General features: G+C 50.3%; 1 protein-coding gene across 1 annotated transcript in view; it reads left to right on the forward strand.

Annotated features, from left to right (window-relative positions):
• Positions 1-2,664: 2,664 nt before the first annotated feature.
• Positions 2,665-25,659, forward strand: part of LOC149859472 (discoidin, CUB and LCCL domain-containing protein 1-like) — a 54,278-nt gene continuing 31,283 nt past the window's right edge. Inside the window, exons 1-2 of the mRNA XM_090058182.1 lie at positions 2,665-2,835; positions 16,567-16,788. Of these exons, the coding sequence (XP_089914308.1) occupies positions 2,748-2,835; positions 16,567-16,788 (310 nt within the window). The 5' untranslated portion in view covers positions 2,665-2,747. The remainder of the gene's footprint in view (positions 2,836-16,566; positions 16,789-25,659) is intronic.

The following is a 25,659-nucleotide window of genomic DNA, read 5'->3' on the forward strand; positions in this document are numbered from 1 at the left end:
CCATCTGCAGACGCTTCCTCAGCCTGACAAAGGGTGCTTATGCCTGAAAGCTTGCTAGGATGAATGTTTCCAACTTTTTTAGTTGGTCTAATAAAAGATACAAGATTTACCCAAAGAACTTTGTCTGCCCCTGTCCTTAGCCCGACACGGCTACAACCTACACCCCAGAAACCAGTCAAGGGTTTTCCTGAAAATATAGATCCATGTTGTTGTACCGCCTGTGAGCACACGATGGCACCAAGGGCTAGGCCTGTTGGTGTGATGATCCTGGTGCCAGGCCAAGCCTCTGTCCAAGCAGAGAGTTGAGTTCTGCTCAGTTGATATGACTTGGAACTGATTTTGGCTGATTTGACCTGGAACACAAAATATATTAATAAACAAAAATCTGTCCAAGTAGAGAACTTTGCAGCTGATAGTGAACCCAGGAGCTGCTGTTTCAACAGATGTAAAGCGCTAAATACTGAATACAAGGGGGTGGGAGCAGGGGAGGGTGAAATTTTGACTACCCAGTTTTTGATCTTTTTTAAACAAGTGCCAGATTCTGGACATTTCTTCTGGTTTAAATTTGACTCTGCTTCTATCATGGAAGAGAGAAAGAGATTTTAGCATGAGAAACAGTAGAAGAAATTGGTGCTGGTCCAGAGGATCGGTGCCACGCTTACACCATGCATTGGAGGAGCACAGGGGACAGAATGCAGGCAGATACACAGGCAGAGAGCCACCACCCTGACTAGTGCAATCCATGTATCCGTGCTGGCCCTGCGAACCTGCCTTGGGTATATGAGGGCGATGTGAACTTTACCCATAACTGATCAGAGGTGGCTTTAGAAAGAGTACCTAGGTGTCCTTTGACAGCTGAAGTGTTACTGGAATAAGCAAATAAACCCAGACTCAAGCTCTTTATGTGAAGGGGACACAAATCAGTAGGGAATCTCTTCTTTTGCACAGGCAATCTGCAAGGGGCAGTCATCACTATGCTCCTTCAAGAATGAGCTAGGGCCATGTGCCACTGAACCCTTCCCCGCTCCCATCTCACACAAAGCCAGGCTGTGTATCTAGCTGTGCTGCAGACTCTTGTGGGCCATTTCAGGCAAGTTATTTGGCCACAAATTTTGAGTAGCTCCATTTTTTGGGTACCTTGCCTTTCAGCAATGTGGTGCCCTCACTGCTCCCATTTACTTTCAAAGTCTTGTGGATGCTCAGAAGCTTTAAAATTTGAGTTTCAGATGTCTCACACTGAGTTCCCAACAGCAGGGTCATCCAAAAGCAGTGCCACACAAAAGAAGGCAGTGCTAGAATCAGGATTAGGACCTGATGCATCTGCACAAGATGCTACTGGACAGTAGCAACAAGCTACCATGCAGTAGTATTGGCAGGCACTAACTGTGTGGCAATGATACTGTACAGTAGAAACAAGCTCATTGCTACTGTGCAGTAGCATCTGAAAAACAAAAATGTGGTGATGGTACTGTGCAGTAATGCCTGTCACTGCACAGTAGATGTAGTCCTTGCTTATGCATCCACAGAATCTGCTGCTTGTGTGGAAGTGGCCAGAGTTTCCCAGTTCCCAATCACATGCTCCAGGCCCTGGCCCCCTCAGATTTCCACAGTGTGTCTTTTATCCCTCTTTCACTAAAGCACTGTATCTGTGTGTTGCCAATGCTCTCTGCAGGCTGCAGACATCTGATGCAGGTGTGTGCTGGGATGGGAAGGCACTATTACTTTCCTAGTGGGGGCATAGGCTTCGGTTGCAAAATTTGGGCTTGGATCCTGGTGCCTTCCCAAAGGTGGTTGGGCTAGAGAACAGAACAGAACAGCTGTCACTGACTGGGTCAGATCCAGTCTGCCTTGCCCAGTCTCCTGTGCCACACAGGGGCAGACAGAAGCAGCTGAAAGGGAGGGCCAGCTGGGTCTGCAAGGGCTTTTCCCCACTGCTCCTCTCTCACTCGCAGCCTCCAGCACTGATGGTCTAGGGAAGTTCTTACCTGGCAGGGAAAACACCATGACCACCAAGGAGGTTTTCTGTAAGCACGCCCAGGGAAAACCGCTCTGCTGGCATGGGGGTATTGGTGTATAGTTAACTTTAGCTTTAAGCCCACTTGATGGAAATGGGAGACACTTCCCTGGCTTGTTCCTGGGGCCTTTTGGCTAAGGTCAAGCAAAACTTGGGGGCACCCAAGCCTCCAGGCCTGGGCCTGCACATAGGATGCCTGCCAAAGGATTTGCAAACACCTGAAGCCCCAGGGAGGATGGAGGATGTTTGCCAGTAGTACAGCTACTGAGTCATGGTTTTGGGATGGATTTGGCTAACTTGACTTGGAACACGAAAAATGTTCATTACCAAAAGAAACAAAGAAAGATTCTGATTCAAACGCCTGCCCCTCTCTCCCATGCTCAGTAGCTCCCGATGCCCCTCTCCTCCATCCCTTGGGTGGCATCCGTGCCATGGGGTGCCCTCGGAGGTGGTGCCGGCGTGGGAAGCTTCTAGCCTAAACCGCAGCCCCGCAGCTCGGCGTCCTCCTCCAGGGCCGCCCCTCGCCCGCACCTGCCCCGGCCGGGGCAGCCTCCCCGCCCGCTGACTGGCAGCTCCCGGGGCCAGTGGCGGGGGAGGGTCGGCGCCTCCCGCCGATAGGCGGGGCGGGGGTGGGGACGGCAGCGCGGCGCCCAGCCTGGCCGCGGCGCCCGGGGGCTGCAGAGCGGCGGGGCCGGAGCCGGGGCCGGAGCCGGAGCCTCCCGGGGCGGCTGCGATGCGCTCCCGGCGCCGGGCGCCGCCGCCGCTGCTGCTGCTGCTGCAGCTGTTCCAGCTGTTGGGGCCCCCGGTGAGGGCGCAGGCAGGTGAGTCCCAGCCCCGTTCCCAAGTCGGTGTGCCCGGGGGAGCTGCCCCGGGCAGGGGCGCAGGTGGGTGCGGAGGAGCCCCGGGCAGAGCATCCCCGGCCCCGGCAGCCCTCGCGGTTCCCGTGCCATTGCTCCTGCGAGGCCTTTTGGCCACCCCGGGGTGCTTTGCCCGAGAGAAGTCAGGGAGCCGAGACACATGCCTGGGGTGGGTGGCAGCACCGGCTTGGGAGACCTGTGCGTGTGTCACCGTGTCATTAGAGATGAGCGCGGAGGGCGAGGTGGCTTGACGGAGCCGTTTCTCAAAATCGCTCCTGCTGCCTCCGCCAGGAGTTTTGTGCGATGCCCGGTCTAGGATACAAAGGGGTGACTTCCTATGTATTGTGTGCACAGCTCTCGGTTCAGACATGGTGCCTTTTATTAGACGAAGTAGCCTCAAGCCTAACTTGATTGTTTAGGATGCTGCTTTTGCCAGAAGCTTCTTGGCGGTAGCGTGTTTATGAATGACGAGCTAGATAAGGACACAGGAATGAATCCTGTGACTCCCTGGTCTCCCAGCTGTGTACAGCACAGAGCAGTTTATCTTGCGCATTCTTCCCTCTGTTTTCTAAGCACGCTTCATCAGGGCCCTGCTTCTGATCCCATTCACCACAATTTTAAAGCAGTGGGATGGCTTTGACTTCCATACACTTACTCCTGACTTACACCAGCGAGAGGAGGCTTTGTAGTTTAATTGTATAGCGGATGCTTGATCAATCTGCTGTCATTCTGTCCCGTGTGTGGGATCAGCTTCCAAATCTCACAGTGTCAGGCCTTGCCCTCTCCTCTTCCTAAAAGCTCCTTTCTGCCGTCGCCTCTCCCCCTCAACACCCCAACTCCCCATGAACATTATACAGAAGGGGAGAAAGAGTGCATCTCCCATTGTGCCCTGTCTTGTCTGGGCTCATCTCTGAGATGGTAAAATCCTTGGGATGCAGGTCCTCTCAGTTTTGTGCCTCATGTTGTCAAAGCACAGTTCCTAACACTGAGTGTTTGCAAAGTGCTCTGAGATCTGCTTTACAGCACACTCCCCCTGTGGAAATCCCACCTGTATCGGGTGTCCAGATAATCCAGGCGCCCTTTCCTTCTGGGCTGGTGTGGATCACTGTAGCCCACTAATCGGGATGGTAGCACGGGTCTCTTGCTATGCTTGATCCACAGAGGATCCGGGTCTGATACATCAGCACCCATGGTGGCCGAGTTCTTCAGTGTCTGTCTACTGCCGCTTCGAGGGTCACATTCTGAAGGTCTGTGGTTCAGTCCTAAGTGTCTTGGCTAAATTAGCAGCTGTCATACAAGTGTATACCAACTGCTGGTAGGTTTTGGAAGTAGCTGTGCTCATTAGCGACCGAGACCGGGTCCAAACCTAATATAAATGACCTAAATGTTTTCCATTGGCATGATTCAAGGTCTAAAGTAGACTCCAATGGGCTGCAGACCCAAGAGTGATGTAGAAGGGAAATGCTTAACATCTTTCCTTAGGAGGGGGAGAAATCGACTTGGTTGAATAATAAAGTTAACAGCACATGCCCTTTCTGTACTGTGATAATGATGCTACCGTGCATAACACTGATGACTGACAGAATGCTTTGTACTTATACTGACTGAAACCAGTGCTGGCAGAGTGAGCCTAAATATAACCGCAAGACGTGTAACACCTCTAGGGAAACTGGGACAACATGAATGGCATGATGGAAGGAACGCACATGAAAAGGAAGCAAATCAAGGAGCAAGACAAGAAGATTTCCTGCTGTCTGCAACAGCCTGTAACAATGATCATCTTCCCTCCCATGCCCCAAAGTCTTAGCCTTAGCGTCCTAGCAGGAAGCCTCATCAGGATCAGCTGAAGGCCCCTGCCCCGCACACCCTCCACACATACCAACTGCTCTTCAAGGCTGAGGCCAGGAATACCTCTCAATAAGACTCTTTTAACTGTAACTCCACCATCCTCCTGGAAGTGAGACATGGCTCTTGCAGCTTTTCCTATGGGAGTCATGACTGTAGTCTTCTAATCTGAGGCCTAACTCTGAATTCAGCTTTAGGAGGATATATGCAGCTTAACAGCTGCATAAATCTGCGAGGCTTCATTTTGCAATGATTCCTACAACCCCCACTTTTTTTCCTCCCTTGTGCTTCAGTTCATGAAGCTTTTTGCACCCACTGTGGCTTGGCTTGGGAGCTGAATCAGCCCAGAAATGCTTCCAGTGACATTCAGCTTCCAGCTACTGAATTTGGGCCTGAACTCACACAGAGCAAGGCAGTTTCAAATGATTCCACCCTTATGCTCGTTCTGGCAAGAAATGCTTTCAATTGCACAGTATAAAGAGATCATAAATTCACTTCAGGTAGGCAGGTCAATACCAAAGACCCATTCACAGAGCAGGAAACCAGTGCACAGCGTGGGATATGACTTGCCTCAAGTCACACAGAGGGCTAGAGACGGAGCTGGGACTAGAAGGAGCTTTCTGGTCTCTTCCTGATGTGGTCTGTCAAGTAGATTACAGCATGAGACCCTGTAATTCCTGAAAGACTAGTCGATTTAATTTCACCTGTCTAGAGTTAAGTATACACAAAAGCTCTTGGGTCAGAGGCGATATCTTTTATTAGACCAACTAAATAGTAGCAACTGAAGTCCTTTCTATCCCTGGTGGTTCCATGTTTCGGTGAAAGATTCTTGGGATTATTACAAATAGGAGCAAGTTAAGAATAGCAGGACATTTCGTCTTGTAGGTTTTCCGTTAAGTTTCCTTTTTTTTTCCTCTTTAAAACTTTAGGCTCTTTCCAGCGTTAAATTTTTGTGACAGGAACTGGTTTCTAGGAAGGAAGCACTGGCTCCAAATAAATTAGATATTAACCTATCAACACTCATATCCCCACAGCACTGATGTACTTCTAGCCCTGGCCATGGAACATGCCAGCGCTTGTGCTCTTTTCAGGTCTACCGCTCTGAGCTCCGATATTTCTCCTGCAGCATCTGTTATCTTTTGTCTTTCCTGCATCCTGTAGAAATACCCTGTCAGGAATCTGCTGAATGTGGTGAAAGTTTTTTGTGTGTTTTGTTTCCTGCTGAATATGTCTAGAATGATGCAAGTGACTTGTGCTGGAAAAGCAAAAGGTTCATTTACAGGGTTTTTTAAAACATTTCTGCCAGGAAGTATCAGGACAAAATACCAAAATTGGGGGGTGAGGATTCCTTGAAAAAGATGGGAGTTTTCATGGCTTTCACCGTCTCTTTGTGAACCACTTGTTGGAAGTGGGGACAAGGGGCAGGGACTTGAGGAGATGTGGCATTTGAGGTATGAAGAGATGTCTTTTGTTGAGAGGGGGAAAGATGGTCTGACAGAGATTTGACAGAAACTAAGGGCTTGGATCCTGGGGGAAAAGGCCCTTTCCAAGGAGAAAAAAGTACGTCTGGTTCTTGAAAATGCAACTACTCCTTTCCTCAGTTTGTTGAAGGCTAATGGATGCACTTGCTCGGCTGTTCCTGGGCAGACTCGCCCAAGCTGATCAAGGCACCGTGTAGCTCAGGGACCAGGGCAGCTGAGGGGCACTGGAAGTGATTACGCATGAATGGCCAGTGAGGTTTGCAGGTTTCTGTATTGCAAATCCCTGTGTTCGCGGGGCGGGGGGAGAGACATATTGGTAGTTCAGTTGTTGTTCCTAATGAAACTTTTACTTCAGGAAGTAATTAGCACAGTTATCAGCACCAGTTATCAGACTCCAGCATTGACTCCTCTGTCAAGGTTGGAATTCCCCAAGCTGTCCCACAATTTCCCCTCATCCCTGACCTGTAGAAGTAAAAGGGGACCTTGATCTCTCTGCTGGGACTGTTGGGGTTTTGTGATGGAGACTACCGCAGCCTGGAAGGTCCCCCATGCTGGCTGCTCACCTGGCCTCGCTCATTGGGCCCAGGATTTTTTCAGCTTCCTGAAATGGCAGTGCTGGGTTTGGGTCCTTAAACACCCTTTTGGGAGGCAGAGTCTTTGTCTCATGCCTCTGAAGCTGCTGTGCTGTCCAAGACAGCAGCATCTCTTTATCCAAGCATGCTCCACATTTATAGCAGGTGCAAGGCTCCTTACATCCTTTTGCTTTTCAGAGACAGAAGATAGTAGAGCTGGCAGATAAGTACGACATTTAGTATGGTAATTGTAATCACAGACAGATACTTTAGACTTTAGAGTGATTCTCAACCAGGGTGCTATAGCTGCTTAGGGTGCTTTGAGATCATTTTAGGGGTGCCATGGGGTGTCATGCAAATTGAGCACTGCTAGATGTGCAAGCATGATTCACATGACGAACCCAGAGATTTCCAATAGGAATCCGTAGCATTAAAAAACAGTCTGACCTATTGTGATCTTTCTGAGTTCTTTGCAACAGAAGAGTTCTTCTATTAAGTTTGTTATCAAAAAACCATTGGAAACCCAGAGCTAGCATTTTCTGGGGAGGCCTTGAGTCTGTTCGGGGGAGTTGCAAGCCTAAAACAGGTTGAGAGCCACTGCATTACAGAGTCCCCAGCATCAAACAGATTCCCAAGCTGGACACAGATGTGCCCCCAAACCATCCCAGAGAACTTGGCTGAGCCCCTCCAAGCACATTTCAGAGATGCCATTGAATTAAAGCTTTCACTTTCTGCCATCAATGGCTACAAATGAGGTGATGTTTTATTGGCATTGGGTTAGAAGGCTGCTTAAGGAGTTTTGGTGAGCTCACGAGGGCATAGGGAGTGGGGGTGGGAAAGGATGCTGAACTGGCCCCAGCCCCCTGTCACAGCTGTTTATATTGCCTGGCATGGGGGGGGGACACGGGACAGGGAGATGCCAATTTATCCTATCCTACCCTGGACTCTTCCGCCCTGCACCCCTGCAAGGAGTGCTGGAGAGAGAGGACAGGCAGGGTTTCCATGGAGACTGGCCCAGGACCCCTACGGGGCTGCAGGCAGGTGGGGTGCAGTGTCTGGGAGTGGGGTGGGCAGCTGGTGCTGGGATCTTGGGGCAATGAGAATACAGAGCTGTGATCAGCTCCCCGCACATCCCCGCGACTGGTGCCAGTTGCACAAGGAACCACAGGGCAGGAAACTGGCACCTGTTGCAGAGATAAGCGGGGAGTGGATTGCAGCTCTGCCCCAGGCCCTGGCCCCTACTGTCACCACCATGCAATCCTGGCCCCAGCCCTGCCCACCCATCTTGCTCCTGGACATTGCTCCCTGTCTGCCTATGCCCCCATCCCATCCCTCTGGCCAAGTGTGCCCTGCCCATGGGGGTCCCAGGCTGGTGTCCATGGAGACCCTGCCCCCCTCTGTCTGATGCCCCTGGCAGTGGGTGCAGGGTAAATGGGCCCAGGATGCCCAGGCAATGGGAATCGGGGCTAGGGGCTTGCCACGGTGGCGGTAGCAGGGCACATACCTGCTCCTAGGCAGCAATGGTGAGGCTGCCAGGAAATCAGATCCGACTGCCGTGCTGTCCCTACCCCACTGCGGTGCTGCTCAGCTCTGTGGACTGTAGCTCCAGGAGTGCCTGAGAGCCATGTGAGGGGATAGGGTGAGCTGTGCCAGGCAGTACCTCCATGCTTGGGGGTGGCAGGACCAGCCACGTGCACCATGGCCCAGGGTGCCCCAAGCACCTTGGCCGGGTGGGGCATTTGGACCTGTCGCATGCTGGATGGAATCACTTGACAGGCTGGGTATAGCCCAGGGGCCATATTTAGCCCACCGCTGTCCCAGATGGAGCTAAATAAACTTGTAATTGGGAACCTGTCATCAGAGCTTTGCTCAGTGTCCCTCCTCCAAAGCAGCTGTGGGGTAGGCGTCTCAGATGGAGGCTTCATTTGCAATGACATTAGGTCACTGAGAGTTATTCTAAAGTGGCAGCTGTGCACCAGATGGGACATACTGTGCATCTTCCCCAGGGCTCTGATATTCCGAGTATCACTAAGCATTCATAAGAAATCACTGTATTGTCATCAATGCCTGCAGGCATAGTGGTAGTGTTTGAATCATGTTTGAAAATCTTGCCCCAGAGTTGTAGTGCAAGTGGGGACCACAGTTGAGGTACAGTTTGGTCTCAGCTAAGACTGATGTTGAGCCACTGGCTGGGGCCGTTTTCCGCAGACATGTTCTACCATATAGACAGGGTGAGAACAGAGAGTTGGAATCAGCCATCATAAGCCCAGAGTGACTTTGCTAAAGTCAGTGGAGCTACATCAGTGCTGGAGAGGTGCATTAGGTGCAGGGATTGATAGGGAGAATAAGACACAGACATAACTCTTTTCTTCTGTTCCTGAATTATCCATGAGTAAGTTTGGGTTCTTATTAATATTGATAACCTCCAGCAATCAGTCTGGGAGAAGATACTGCATCCTGAGGACTGGTTACCAACTACTTACTTAGGATAGATGGGAATTGTGGCTGGAAAGAGGTGGGGCATTGTTTCTGCTCTGTTACTGGAGAATAAATAATGTAGGATCTGGCTAGTATCTGGATCCCCACTGCCAGACATGAAGCAGAGTGGAACAGTCATCATCCCAATTATGTGTATGAGTAAAAGTCCTTTGAGGAAATGGAATATTATTTATCTTATAGGGGCACCTATAAGCCTCAGCATGTTAGGTTCTGTAGACACTTAGTGAGAGAGAGTCCCTGCTATGACCTTAGCATAAGTGGTGATGAAATTAGTGACTTGCCCAGGGCCACCCAGCAGGCCAGTGGCAGAGCCAGAACTAACACCCCAGTCCTCCGAGTGCTTCTTTTGAAGGCAAAAGGGTCTGAGCCTGGGGGAACTGAACAGCTGTTTGTGGGGGAACAGGAGAAGGAATGTTTCTTATTACCATTTAGTGGTGTTCACCCAGCTCCAGTTACAACAGACCCTGGGAGGGTGTGGGGGGTAATTCATAATAACAGCTTCCCAGGCACCAAGTGTTAAATACCTTATTACTTTTCACTTTTCAATTATCAGACACCCGATAGCATCTTCATAAGCAGTGAAAGCCTGAAATTAAATCCCTGGCCGCATGTGTGGCGCTCAGTTTATCTCTGGCATGTGAGCTTGGCATGTGCATTAGGGAGGGCTGGGATGTTTTATCAAGGGCACCATTTCCCAGGGCAATCTCTTCTTGGCTCGCCCTGCAGCCTTTCTCAGACCTGCGGTTGTGGAATCTCCAGGGCAGAGGAATTATGCCTCTTCCAGCTTACTGAGAAGCCATCTCCTCTCTGGTCCCTCACACCTCAAGCCTGTACAAAGAGAAACTCCACTTAGATGACTTCTCCATCCCTACTCTGCTGTCTGGACATGGGCAGCAAGACATGATCTCCTGGCTAAGTCATGGCTATGGAAACCGGGACTTGAGCTCTAACGCTGACTCGTTCTGTGATGCTGACCGGAGAAAATCAGAGCAGTGGTATATATAGGGTTTCTTTGAGGAGCGCTGTAAGAGGGGAGTAGATTTTAAAAGAGCGAGGCTGTGAAGTTGCTTCTTTTTGGCCTGTCTCTGATCTTCTGCTGAAGTGGGTTTGTTCAGACCAGGTCTCACTCAGATAGCAGTAAAGCCCCATGTACCACCACTCTTGTCTGTCCCACCCAGGGGTGTAGCATAAACCTGGGCAGACCCTGCATGCACATTGAAGGTGGGTGTATCTTGCCACCACTGCTTTCTATTCCCTCTGCCCCTCCCCCCACCATTGTCTTTACTAGATTTTAAATCCCCTCCATGTGTTTTTTCCAACTCCTGCAGCAGGAAGCCTTCTTATTCTAGAGAAATCAAAAGATAACAGAGCCACACGGGCACGTACAGAATCAGAAAACATACACCGGCCAAGCCGATTACTCTCTGCTACCCCGTGAGTCCTGATTAAATGCTAACCTTGTGCTATTAATCCCATTCATCTGCATCTTCAATCTGTGCAGCAGCCGTGCCTGGAAAGCAACTCCTATGCATAGGGCACTCCCTGGAGGCAGGAAATTACACTGAATTTTTTTTTTTTTCTTTTTTGGTTAATTCCAATAGTAATGTTGGGAATGGCACTGTAGGTCAGGGGGTTGGGAATGGGCCAACAACTGTCCCATCCAGGGTGCTGCTTTTGATCCAGATCATAATTCTAAAGTCATTTCCCTGGTTATTGTGGAGTAATCTTGCCCCATGTCTCCCTTCCCTAAATCTCTGATTTCTGTTAAGCCATCCTGGCCATCCTGGTTCCTCATGCAAGCCTGGCTGGCTGGTGGGTATGTCATAGGCCTTCTCACTTTTGTCCACATCCTTATCTCTGAAGCTCTCTCAGAGCATGAAGAACCCTCCCTCTCCAGGACAGCAAACCCAGGGCTGTAGAGAGAGATAAGTGTTCCCCAAGGGGTGGATAGGAAGCGCCTGACTTCCCAGCACCTCTTAGCGTGGGGTAGTCATTGGCACTCATTCCACGGGGGTAGAAATCCTACTGAATCAGAGGTCATTACTAGTTCTTTGCACAGTTGTAAATGTCTGACATGGAGTTCAGGGCAGGGAGGGGATTGGCCCCAGTGCCAAGCTGTGCAAAGGCAGCTGGGGAGTGTGAGTCACAGCTTGGGAAAGCTCCCCTTTCATGTCCCAAGCATTGCCCTAGTGCAGTTCCTCCAGAGCCCTTTGCTTCTCCCAAAAATGAAACGAGCTGAGCATTGTTTAGATTATCACCAGGCTGGTCCTGGCCAGATCCTTCTGGGGTATCCATCAGTGGAGCTTCAAGGAGTGATGTTGGCTAACACCGGCTCAGGGTGTAGCCCCTTGGGGACACGGGGTGAATGTTGCCAGCACAGCCCAGCTCGTGTCAGAGTCTCCTGGCCTGGATACTGCCCCGTTTTTTCCCAGTCTTGCAACACCCATCTCTCTGCAGCACCTGCACTCCTAGGACAGAGCACATTTCATAGTGGCTGTTTTGTGATCACTGATGAGCTCCTTGTGATCACTAGTAAGATCCTTGTGATCACTGGTGAGGAGTCTCCCACTAGATTGGATGGCACCAAAACTCACTCCTGTCTGGCAACCAGGACTGGCTTCTGTGAGCAGAACTGGCGGCTTAAGCACAGCTTCTAGTGGACAGGAATGCACACCCCATAAACCAGTGTTTCTCAACCCATGGGTTGTGGGTTGCTAAATATATGAAAGGGTCACAAACAAACTTTAAAAATGGATTCTCCTATAAAGGAGAAAAATGTGGGAAGCTGTGGCTTTTTCTTTGTTGGCTGCAGGCTGACACTGGGGGACTGGGGCCCGAGGGTGGTGGGCAACAGGTCGAAACTGAGGGGCACTGGGTCAGGACTTGGCCATTGATGTTTACAAATGGGTCCAAGTACAAAAAAGTTTGAGAACCACTGCCATAAGCAGCCATCCGTGGCAGCCCCCTTGGAGAGAGGGGCAAAGTAAATCATGGAGGCTGAAGATCTATCAATCCCAGGGGACAATCCTGGGGAAGTTGGAGGACAGGGGAAGGGCTTGTCTTGGGGTTGTCCCATTCTGTGCGTACGTCTGGAATTTCCCCCCTCTTGCTGTTCATACCAGCACCAGTTTAACCATAAAACTTAGCAAACTCTTTCTTTCTCAAGGAAAAACACTCACCTTTGCTCCTTTTCCTTCTTCTGTACAATGCAGGTCAGTGCCGCCCCGATGCGGTTTGGAAATACTGGGTCTCATCTAAGAGCTGGTGGCTGGCGTCAGGTTAGAAGGGGTGGGGGCACTCTGTAGCATCTGGGCCTTTGTTTAGGGCCTCAGCTTGGTCCCGTTGAAGTCAGCGGCCAGCCTCAGTGGAAGACGGTAGGTCATCTGTTATCTGGGCTGTGCTGGTGATTCTGCATGTGTTGCAGGGCCCCATGGGGCCTGTCCACAGGCTTGGAGCTAGTCTGGGATTTACAGATTTTGTACATAGATGCAGCTGACCTACCCAGAGGCTTCCAGGCCCCAGCAGGGATCCGAGACAGATGTGGTCTCACTAAGCACACTGAACATTGCTGCCATTCAGTGGTCCGTGGCAGATACTAAGTGGGGACCTGCTCCTCTGCCAGTCAGTGGCAAAACCTCAGTGGTTTCAGTGGAAGCAGCGCAGGACCTGTTGTTGGAGGAGTGAGGAAGAAACTTGGTTTGAACCAGGCACTGAGACTGAATGTGACTCCAGACCTGGTGCTGCTGGACACCGTGCTGAGGGCCTGGGGCAGCTTGTGTCTGGCAGCTTGCACTGCCCTTCTCAACGGTGCGAAGAAGAACCAATTTCAGTGGCTTCCCAGTCTGATCCTTTAAGTGCTTGGATTATACCAGCATGACACCCATGGGGAGGGGGTATGGCCTAGTGGATACAGCATCAGAGTGGGACTCGGGAATCTTGGGCTTTATTTTACCACTGGCTCGCTGGGTGACCTCGGGCAGGTCTGTTCACCTCCCTGAACCTCCCTTTCTCCCTCTGTAAAGCTGGGAGGATGCTAAGCCCTACTGATGGAAAGCACTAGATAAGAGCTAGGGATTATTATTTTTTCCTGATTTACACTGTGAGACTGGAATCAAACCCCTGGCAGCTACTTTTGGATGCGCTTGCAGGCAGTAGCCGGGCTTGACACAAACCTCTCACCTCCCCTTCCTCCCCACAGCTTCCTCCTCAGTAGGTCAGTGTTAGAAGGGCAGCAGGGCCACGGTAGCTTCCTGGCTTGGCAGAAGCGAGGTGAGTGTGTGCCTGTGCATTTGGAGAGCAGTGGAGGGAAACAATTTTGCCTCCGGCTGTCAGCTCTTGCTGGCTGGTTTCTCTGAAGCTTTCAGTGCTATGGTTTCATCTCCCAGAGAGAGAAGCAAAAGCAGCAGGAAAAATGGAGGCCTTCAATGTTCCTTTTTTGTCCGACTGCAGGAGAGCTGGGCCAGGGATGGGGGGGGGACGGTTTGGGAGACAGCCTCATTCATTTGAAATGCAAGCTGCACAAAGGCTGAAAAGCAAGAGAAGGAGCCTAATTGATATTTGGCCTCACAGTGCCTCTTCTGTTAAAGGCTTTCGCCCAGCGAGCGCGTGCTATAGCAACTACGGACCACGTGCTGCTGAGGGGGCGGCTGGTGAAAAAGGGGGCTTTATGGGGTGGAAGAGCAGGTGTATCAGCGGGGACAGAACCCTGGCTCATGGTCTTGGAGTCATTGAAACAAACAGCAAATCCTCCAGTTTGCGCTGGTGCCACCCATGCTGGTCACCTGGTGGGCATGGGCAGTTCACACCCTCCTGAAGGACAGGTGAGACAGATCATGCTCGGCCACAGCACTGGCCAGGATCTACCTTGACCTAGAAGCACTGGTCAATTAATAGAGCCCAGGTGGGGCAGAACCGGGGTGACCTTCCCCATCCTTCCTGACATTTCATTTTTAAGGGACCTGCCAGTTTAGTTTAAGTCCCAAATTTACTGCTCCTTTTTTAAAGGGACAAGGTGGCTTAGCTGAAGCCCATTAGAGTCCAAAGGGAGATTCCCAGTGATTGAACTTGACTTTGAGTCAGGTCTGAAAAGCTGATATGAAGAGCAATACTATGTAAAAATATTATCGAAATTCAGTCAAGCTTTTCACTCTAAATGGAGGAAGCATGTCTCTACCATGATAGGTAATGAAACACAGCTGCTAGCTACAGCCAGGAAAGTGAACCTGACTGGAAGCCAACCAGTTGCCTTTCACTAGGCCAGCTGTATTTGCAAAGTACAGTAGGATCTGGCTTTGTTGTCATGGGTATTATACCTGTACTGAGAACAGAAAAGCCCTTTGTTAGCAGTGGATAGAGGGAGCTGTGATTTCTGAAGGCACAGGGGGCTGAATCCTTGGTTCTGGTTAACCGCAAGTTGATGCTACCAGAAGGCAAACTGGCAGGAGATGTGGTTTGGTTTAAGCTTTTTCAGGCTTGTGGTGAAAACAAATAACTGTCAGTCCAGAGCTTCTCAAACAGCTCAGATCAGCTTAATCATTACATCAGAGCAGTACCCAGAGGCTCTGACCAAGATAAAAGGCCCTTTGTGGTGGGTGCTGCACAGTGAGAGGCAGACACTATCCTGAAGAGTTTACAAGCTAAATAGACAAGGGAGACCAAAGGCAGGAAGGGAAAGAGGAGTTGTGACAGGCCCAAGGTCACACAGCAAGTCAGTGGCAGAGTCAGGAATGGACCCCAGGTGCTCTGACTCCTAGGCTTGTGTTGTACCCACTTAACCATGTCACATGGCCACATGGTTTATTTTCACTACTTATTACTGGCATTCAAGTAGCACTTAGAAAGTCCCCAACCAAAACTGAGGCCCATTGTGCTGAGCACTGAGTTATGCCAGTAAGGAAAATCCTGAGATCTTGACTGCACTCCCATAAAAGCCCAAGGGTCTCATTGTGTTCTCACTTCCGCTGGTGTAAATCAGGAGTAACTCCCTAGTACAAAACCAGCGTAAGAGAAAAGAGAATCAGACCCTGCATCTTAGGCCAGAGGTCTGAGGTCAGGCAGGCACAACACCACCTGCAGATAGTCCTTTGGGATGAAAGACTTGGATTTTCTTCCTGCCTCTGCCACTGTCATGTGACCTTGGACAACACCTTTTACTTTCCCATACCTGTTTCCCACTACCATTTGTCTGTTTAGGTTGTAAACTCTCTGAAGCAAGCACCTTGCACAATATGTGCCTATATAGCACCGGGCACAATGGGGCTTTCTTTTGGTTTATGACTCTATGTGCTCTTCTGATGCAAATTATAGATTAAAAGGGCAATTAAAAGGAAACACTGGACCAGACCCCTAAAAAGATTTAGGAATCTAATTTCATTGAACTCATTAGGCATTTGGACACCTAGATCAGAGTCGGACACCTTTTGGATCTGGCCTGTGATTCAACACTGCCACACAATGAAAAACTATTAGAAAAAAAGAAGATGAAGTCATGCACACAGCTAGGGAGAAATGAAATAACAAATCAGCTCTAGGAAAGGACACAGCACTTCTGTACTGGCCTCTCTGTGGGAGAGGTGCTCAGATAGAAACAGTAAGACAGAAGTTGCCAGATTTGCATCTCTTCTTGTTTGCATGCCCCCTTTCCAGACTTCATTTTTTCAAGCTGTTTGTAAAACCCTGGAAACTAGCTGAGCTCATTTGACATGGACAAAGCTCTGTCACACCTCAGCATGTATTCCTTCAAGGTTAATAGTAATTCTGATGCAATAATGTACACTTTTCATCAGCATAATACAGATGGTCTCTTTCTGTAGCATTTGCCATCAAGGATGCCTTTGATCACTCTGTAGAAGCTATTAATCAATGCTTACAGGAGCCCAGTTATTCTCCCCCATTAAAAATGGGGAAACCAAGGCACAGAAAAATAAGCTTCCCCCTATTTTTGGAAGCTTGGGTTTTAGCAGCTCAGCCTGCGCTACAGGGAGCCAGAGTCAAGTCCCAGCTTCCTCTGCCTTCAGTTGAAGTTGCAGATGCCATGCTTGAGAAATCAGAAGTGTCCTCAGTGTCAGAGGTGGGTTGGTCACAGACATGCCCCAGGCTGCTCGGTGAGTCAGTAACAGATATAGGGATGCCACCATGAAGTCAGTACCATGAAAACTCCTTCACTATCACTGCTCCCTCTGTTTTAACATATCTGTTAGCACTCAGACCTGCTGGGCATGTCTAGTTGAGTTACGTCCTGGCTGAAAGGCCAGCATACTACTGGTGTCTGAACTAAGCCCAGCCCTGTTGTATTCCAGGGGATGGATGTGGCCATACGGTGCTGACGCCACACAGCGGGACGCTGACCTCCAAGAACTACCCTGGCACCTATCCCAACCACACAGCCTGCGAGTGGAGGATCCAGGCAGCTGACGGGACCTCTCTCCTGCTGGCCTTCGGGGATGTGGACATCGAGTCCTCTGAACACTGCACCTCCAGCTTCTTGCTGCTCTTGTCCTCTTCTGATGGCATCAGCTATGGTAAGGGCTCCCTACATCCTGGCATCCCTTTACAATCCCTGCAATGGCAGGGACAAGTGCCAAAGAAGACCCTGTAGGGAAGGGGATTGATGCCTTCCTACCTACTTCCATCCTTTGGTGAGGGTAGGGCTCTAGCTTGGTGGAGCCAGTGTGCTGCAAACAGGGGGTGGCAGGGCATGGTTGATTGCCTTCTTAGTGTTCTCCTGTTTGGAAGTTGAAGATGTCTCAGTCCCATGGGGGGACTAAAGTAGAGCAAAATCAGCCCTTTAAAAGGCAGAGGCACAGCTGCACAAGGAAAGTCTGGGCATGATGCAGTGCCACGCAGGGACAGGAACATGGGATGGACGATGTATCATGGGCTCAGGAGTCTGTATGGTGAGATGCTACTTTTATAGGAAAATTGTAGCACTTGGTCTCAGTTCATGCTCTCAGGGTGTTACCGTCACTACTGTGTCTATTGTGGTGACTCTCAACCCTGGGGTGCCATCAGATCCTTTCAGAGGTGCTGCGGGGTACAATGCAATGTTAGCACTATTAAGCATGCATACCTGATTCACGGAACAAACCCAGAGATTGCAAATAGGAATCAGTAGCGTTAAAAACATTCTGCACTGTTGTGGTGAGTTCTTTACAACAGAAAAATGGCTGTATTATTTTTCCATAGTCAAAATATAAGTGAAAACGAAGACCTGGCATTTTCTGAGGGGTGTTTGGAGTCTAACAAGAGGTGCCTTGAGTCTAAAAAAGTTGAGAACCACTGGTTTAGTGTTAGCAAACCCAGAGGGAGCCTGTCCCTCCCCAGTTCTGCCTATATGGGTACTTGGCAAGGCATCAGCCACAATGGTTTTACATGTATGAAGCTCCTGTTGGGAATGGCAGCTTCTGCTCTAGGGGGTCTGTCACTGAAGCCACCACTGGCCCATGAGCTCCAGGGCTTTGGAGAGAGCAATCAGCCAGCACTTGCTTTGTGCCAGGCAGCATTGTTTGATCAGAGTGGAAGCCCCTGGTCTGTGTAGTGTCTCTGTCTGCTGCCTTTCATCCCAGTCACCCACCCCTGTTGATCATGCCCAGAACATCCCAATGCCCAAGAATCCCCCAAGAAGCAGTACTCAACCACCCATGGGGAGAACAAACTCATTGCATAGGCTTCCTGTGCCTTGACCCACCTGACACCCTGTGCAGTGAAATAGTGCTGGTTTTGTTCTATTTTAGATCCGAGGCCTGGTATCTGAGGGTTTGCTCATGCATCTGGGGGGATGGGTTAGGTCTGTGTGGAATACACTGCAGGATCATGGTTTGCAAAAAATCTTAGGGAAGAGGGTGAAGAAACTGGCTTTTTATTTTTTTTTACGGTGGAAATAAGGTTGTGTAGTGTGTGGCAGGACTCCTGAGAGAGGGAAGACCTACAGGGTGGGAACAGAAGTGGTCACAATGAGTTAATATTGTCCCTGGAGCAGTTGCCCAAATGTTTCTAGGATTTTCTGGGAGGGTTGAATGGACTCGAGGGATGTGACAGCACAAGCAGCTTTCAGCCGCCTGTGGACTCAATGGGGCGCTGACCTTTGGCTGTCCCTGCTGGGGATGTTTTCCTGGAATCTGCTCCCTCCTGCTACAGGCTGCCCTGGCAATGGCAGGGAGAGAAGCACAGAGGGGGTGGGAAGCAGCCCTGAGCCAAGAGGAAGTGGAGGTAAACACAGAGTGGGTCAAGCGGAGGCAGCGAGGGGATCACGCGACACACAGGCGCTGCATGCCAAGCATCCAGGAAGTGTGGCATTCAGCAAAGAGAGGGCTCCATTGTGCTTGGGCCAAGGGACGCACGAGGGGGAAATCATCAGCTGTGTCTCTGAATAACACTAGTAGTCAGATGAGAAAGGCCAATGAAATCACTGAATCAGTCCCCTGGGGCTGGGATTGTTTCCTCCAGCCTATTCTCTGGGGCTTCCTTGGCCCATTGTGAGCAATCCTTATCTGTCTGCTGTGCCAGTAACCTTGCATACTGCTAAACTATGTTAGGCAAAACAATGACTAGAGGAAAGGCAACCCAATGGGGTGGGATTCTGGTTCATATGTGGCAGCCCTCAGTTGGGTCCCCAAATTAGGACCTGGGGCAAACCACCCATCTGTAAATCGGCGGTTCTATCAGCATCCATGGAGCTACTGCAGTTTTCACCAGCGCTGGATTTGACTCAGTAGATCTGGTGCGTGACATCACAGCACCCAGCAGGCAAACTACCCTGACCAGCCTGCTGTGGAATTCATGAAGGGGGCAGGAGGTGTCTTTGGTGGGATATCCCCTGGCGGGATTGTCTGGGGCAGGCTGCTGCATCCCACTTGCTGGGGTAGCCCCTGAGATCTCCTGCAGGGAGGCTGAAATGGAAGGCCCCATGCAGCAGATATTTTGACATTGTCCCGTCTTTTCCATGACCAGGGCCACATCCCATCCAACTACCGCTTGCTACATGATATATGAAGCTTGCACACCCCATATACCTTCCCACCCCATACCCAGTCTTCTCCACTCCCACTGTTGCTGGGGTTGCTGCCCAGCTCCCCTGCCTGGAGAGACACAGGACTTGCTCTGAACTGGCCATTTTCACTCACAGTTTTGCAGGTGCATGTAATGCTGTGTGAACCAAACAGTTGCTGTTCTGGGAAGTGCCAATGAAGCAGCAGCCCCCTGCACCATAATGAAGCTTAGTGAGGCCAAGACAGGCCATTTCCTGGGTCTGGAGCAAAAATCCCTCTTTGGTTATATTATCATGCAACAAAGCCCTGCATTTCCAAGGTAAGGGGGAGCCAAGTAGAAGGGAAAGCCCTTTTCAGCCCCTTCATGCACAATAAAGGAACAGAACAGGGCCCAAGCCAAGTCTCTCTCCCTTTGCAGGTCATTCCCGAGGCTGCGTTTATCTTGGCACCAAGTATTTTGCTCCATTTGACTCACACAAAGTAAATATTTAGGACCTGGCTCTGAACCCATTGCCAAGAGCCTCTTTCACTCCCAAAAAAGTCCATTTCTCCCAAGCTCGGCTCAGCTTGGAGGTTCCTGCCTTCTGTGAAATTCAGAAGGCTGAACTCAGTAACACCTTCGCTCCCATCGCTGCAGGTCATGCAGCAGGCAGAGTTATGACCTGTACTTACGTTTCCCACCTAGACCTCTTTTAAAGTCCCCTGTGGTTCCCTTCTTTATGAAAGTCCATGTGTTTTCAGTGCTTCTCTCACCCATAGTTATCTTAGTACCTGATTGCTTGACAAAAATTAATGAATTTATCCTCCTGACATCCTTTTGAGCCTGGGCATGGTTGCTCCTCTCCCTGTATAGAGGTAAACTGAGGCACTAATAGGCCAAGTGATTTTCCCAGGGTCACCAAGGGAATTGGTGGCAGAACACAATGTAATTCTCTTGGGCCCCACTGGGCCAGCCTCCCTATCTCCTTGTTTAAAAGGCAACAGTGACATGGAAACAGGAGGGAATGGAACAGAAAATCTTTGGGTCACCAGCCTGCAGCTCAGGAGACGTAGTTTCAAGTCTTTGCTCTGTCCCAGACTCCCTTGGTGACCCTGGACAAGCTGATCTTAGGGTTAATCTAGATCACTTCTGTGCTGCTCCTGACAAGGCTGCTGAAAACCACATGTCCTGCACCTGTGCCTGCTCCACATTTGCCCAACCTGGAAAAGAAGCAGCGAAGCTGCCCTGAAGGTGCCCCTGGTCAGTACTTTCAACTACACAGGAGACAGAGACCACATAAGTGGCAGTGGGAGATGCCCTGAGGTGCCCCCTCCCCTCCCCTCCTCCAGCCCAGCCTGTGGGATATGCTAAGAAGGTGGCCTGGCTGGAGCAGACCTCTCAAGTCATCCTCAGCTGCTGCTATGGCTCTATGCAGCCTATTTCCGATCAGTATTTACTGGAGCATCCATGCAGCCTCTAGTCACTCCAGAGGTTGTGGGCTTGTGGGGGTGCAAAAGAATGGTGTATGGCCACAGGTGCTGGCCCATTAAGTGCACCCTGCCTAGATCTGGCCATGGTACAGGCTTGCAGGCACCTGGGGGCATTCTCTAGCCCTGTGTTGCACCAAGAGGAGAATTAAAGAGAGCCCTTTCCTTTTCAGACAATGAAACCACCTTGCCATTTCTACTGACACTTTTCTGGCTTTTAGTGAGACCCCACTGAGCCTCCCTCAGCTGCCTTCTGCTCCCCCCTTCTGCCTATATATGGTAACAATCCTGGGAACTGTGGAGGATGTGCTTTGTTGGCCAGTATATTTTTAATGCATCTTGGCCTGATCCATTGACTGCAATGCCAAGAGGGCTTGGGTCACACTCCAGTGATTGCTCTCCACAGGCCTTTCTCTGGGAGAGATGCTGTCAGGGGATCTCTCCCCACTTAGCACAGATGTTCATGGTAACATTTTTGAAACGGAGCTCAGTTTCCTTCCTGATTTCACTCTTCCCTTCCCTCCCTTCCACACCTTGGCAAGCTGGTTTGTGATGCCTGCCCATAAGCACTGTCCAGGCTGCACCCTGCCCACCACCATTGTAGGGTTACTCTGGGGGGCATGCTCTGGCTTGTGGCAATAGGGTTGTTCATGAGGCCTGAAGGTGCACGCTGTGGCTAGCTGCTTCGCTGTCACTTAGAACCGGAGTGGCGCTAATTTACACAGCAATGGAAAATTTCTTCTCCAAACCGCCCTAGCAGACTTTACACTGAAGCTGTTTTTTTTTTTTCCCCAGTTACAAGAGCACAAATTGTGTTTGGGTTTATTTTTGTACGTATAACTCACCCCATGAGGTTTTTTCTCTCTCTCTTTACTGGCTCAAATGCTATAAACAGATCCTTGCTCCCCAGCTGGTGCCTTTTTGCCAAGTTTTACCCTGGAGCTGAGTTGTTGTGGTTGAGGTTTCTTTGGGGTGGAGAGGGTGTCTTTGTCACCCACTAAAAGCAGGGCTTTCTCCCCAGTGGAAGCTCTGACAGAGCCTGAGTTCGGGCTGACGGGACCTGTATCTGCTGGGATGGGGCACAGCTTCTGGCCCTGGTCTCCTAGCATTGTCTTGCTTTGTTTTCTGTGGGAAATGACACAGCTAGCAACCTCCGCGGGGCTGAGGCAAGCGGGATGGAATGAGAGATTTCACGCTGCAGCACTCTGGCAGAGGGGAGAAGGTCACTCCTGCAGGGACTGGGACTTCAGCAGAGAGGCAGGCTGGTTCCAGGGGCTGGAAAAGATCAGTCTTTCCCAGCACCAGTGCTGATCTGGCCTTACTGCCGATCTTCTCAGCCCTCTTGGAGGATCCGTGCTTGCCATCGCTTCCCGGGCTGAACGCCAGGAGGATGTTGTGGTGTGGCTGAAGGTGCCAGGAAGAGTGCAGGTTTGAGAACGTGTGAGGACAGAGGCTCTACCAGGTGATCTCTCTCAGCCACCCACCCACAAAAGGCAGAGGTTGGATAACCACAGTCCTTGGAGCCAGATTGTCCGAGAAGCTGCTGCCCCGTTGGAACAGTGTAACCCCCCTGGAAGCAATAAGGAGGTGTCATGGGCTGGGCTCCTGCCACTGCCCGGTGCCTGAGGTTATTCAGAGGGAGGAAGGACGGAAAACAAAATGCATCCAATGAGCTGAACAGTGGTGCATGGTTGAGGGGAAGATTCTGCCCTCATCCATGATCCCTCATTGTGTATTCATGAAGCATCAGTAACATGGCTTGCATGGCTGCCACGATGTGAAGGCACATACAGCTGAGGCAAGCAGGATGGATATGGCTGGGTGTCTGTGGAAAGGAATAAGGGGAGAGGCTGAACTCAAGTTATGCAATAGGTTCTTGTACTTGCTGTAGCACTCCCAGAGTGCTTTGATTTTCAGCATTCAGTATTACCTAGAGCATGCTCTTCCCTTGTGAAGGAGGTTGGAGTTATTTATATACATCAAAGCCCCTTTATCCCAGTCAGGGAGGGTAAAATGGCTCTTAAAGTGAGGGTAAATGTCACCTGCATTCACCTTAAGGCTTCTTTGTGCTGGTGGAAAGGAGCCTTAGTATAAATGAGTCAAGCCTATTGCATCTATCTTACAAAAGGGGAAACTGAGGCACAAAGATATGAGGTGCTATGTCCACAGTTGCCAAGGGAGCCAGTGGTAGATCTGGGATGAGCACTCAGCAGTGTCTTGTATTATGTGTCCCGATATCCAGTAAGCCAAATATGCTCTTTAACATTAGCTCTGGGGAACTTAACTGGATCTGAATAATCAGAGAAAAAAATTAAGTCACAGCCAAAATGAACAGGCTTGGCCTAGCGAGAGAGGCTCTTGTTAACCAGCTGTGTGCAGCCCCTAGCTCCATCCCACCTATACCACTACCTGCTGCCACCTGACAAGTCTCTGTCCCACAAAGTATCCCAGACCCTGAATGGTTGGTAGCCACACACCCACACCCACATTCACCCACACACATACAGAGTCTCCACACGGCTCTGAACTCCACATCTAGCCTCCTTTCTTGGCTCATCCTGTACAGCAACAACAGTGAGCGACCTTGGAGAGGACAAAGTGGCTTTGGAAGGTCACCCTTGGGGGAGAGGGTAGGTGGCTAACACGTGGAGATTTCTGGCCTCTCCTGGAGCTCCCAGAGACATTGTTTTGCTTGCTTTAGAGTCCAGGAAGAGAGCTGCTGTGTTGCTTTCTTTTAGCAACATCCACTTCCTTTTTACCAGCAGAAGAAATGGTTAATGGGGTCTAGGGCAGCTGATAGGTTTGGCTTCCCAAACTAAGATTCTGGATGGAGGGGAGTTTCAGGAAGAGCTGTGTATGCCAGGCAACCATGAGCGCAGGAAGCCATTTATTTAGACTTGCTTCATTGATGAGACATTCATCCTGGGGTGTGTGCACTCTGCATGCCCCTGTACAAAAGCTTGTACACATGCTCATGCACTCTCCTGTCCACCCCCCAGTTACATGCAAGCACGCAGACACAGTGCATGCCCCAGTGCACATGGCTATGTATATACACGCTTGCTGTCTTGAGCATATACTCCCACTGATGTATGCAAACTTATCCTCATACCCCCAGATCCACTTGCACATGCTCACGTGCAACCATGTACTCATACATAGAGATGCATCCTGTCGCCAGAGGAGTTAGGTACAACTAATCTGAATATACTGTACTGATGCAGACCAAGGCCCAAATTCTGGAGTAATACCATTGGGCGCATCTACATATGCACTTTACTGCAGAGATGAACTAATTAGCTCTGCAGTAAAGTGTCACTATCTACATGTGCACTGCTATTAGGATGCAGTAAACTACTCTGCCATAAAATAGTACTGTTGGGGACAGCATTACCTTATAGCGGAGTAATTAAGTGTAACAAAATGCATGTGTAGTCAGTGACAGGCTGGCTAAAGAGGGGACCTGGCGGGGGCTACCTGCCCCACAGCTCTGCACTTTAGCACTCTTATGGCCCAGCCAGCTCCTCCACTATCCTCTGCTGCCACCCAGAGCCTGGGGCTGCCCCTCCAAACCTGCTGCCAGCCTGGGCCTACTCCACCCTGGGTCAAACTCAAGAAATATAAAGTGCTCCACCTTGGGATGAACAACTCCCAACACACCTACAGGCTTGACAGCACCAAACTGACCAGCACCATGAATGAAAGGGACCAGGGGGTAGTAGTAGACCACAGTATGAATATGAGCTGGCAGTGTGGTGCTGTAGCCAGTATGGCAAACAGTACTCCAGCATGCATCAATCGATGCATCTCCAGCAAAACCAAGGAGGTGATTCTGCCACTCTACTCAGCGCTGGTGAGACCCCAGTGGAGCACTGCATCCAGTTCTGGGCACCGCACTTTAATAAGGACATGGACAAGCCTGAGAGAGTCCAAAGAAGAGCCACCTGTATGATCAGAGTCTTACACTCCAAGCCATATGAGAAAGGCTGAGGGATCTGGGACTCTTCAGCCTGAAAAAAAGAAGGCTGAGAGAGGACCTGGTAGTATCTTACCGCTACACTAGGGGAGTACATCAAGGGCTCGGTGAGCAACTGTTCACCAGGGCACCCTTGGGGAGAACCAGGAGTGATGGCCACAAACTCCTGGAAGACCGATTCAGGTTCCTTGCTGGAGGTCACCTGACCCTCAGTTATCTTTCCTGCTTGATGCAGCGGGGTGAACCCAATGATTTTCCAAGGTCCCTTCCAGCCCTACAACCTATGAATCCATGAAACTGCTGCTGTCCTGGGTGCATGTGCAGATGCTGCACCTGGGAGCAGTTGACTCCAGCACAAACAGCTCCAGGGTTTATTGCGTTGAATTAATTTCATCTGTAGATGACCCTAGTGACAGGTGTAAATGACACCAGAACTTGGCCCCAAGTACCAGTGCTCAAAAATCAGGATGATGTATACCTTTAGATATGCCAAGGCAGACAGGCAGGCTGGGTCCCAATGACTTAAAGCTTTATTGATTTGTTCAATTTTTATACCGCCCTTCCCAACAAAGGCTCAGGGTGTCTTGCAGTAACAGACCAGAGTAACTTATAAAACAGGAATGAGCAAAACAAGTTACAAGGCAACTACAGTATCAACATAAAACAGGAACCCCTAAACCGGTGGTCAGCAATGTTTTGCAGCAGCTGACTAGAAGGGCCCAGCTCAGTTCCTAGGCAAGCTGATGCTAGGACTCAGCTTCTGCTACTGCTTCTCCCTGCTGCCTGGCTGCAGTACAGCATGGGAAAGATCCCGTGGTTTGACATGGCACGGCATGGTCGAAGCCTCCACTGCTGAGTGCTGCTGAGGCCCCACACTGCAAAGTGCTGCTGAAATCCCAGCTCTGTAGGCTGGAGCCAGTGGCTCCATTGGTCACATCCAGCCTCTGGGCTGTAGGTTGCTA

This window comes from Crocodylus siamensis, chromosome 7 (assembly GCF_052110815.1).
Source record: "Crocodylus siamensis isolate JL-2025a chromosome 7, ASM5211081v1, whole genome shotgun sequence".
Lineage (NCBI taxonomy): Eukaryota > Metazoa > Chordata > Crocodylia > Crocodylidae > Crocodylus > Crocodylus siamensis.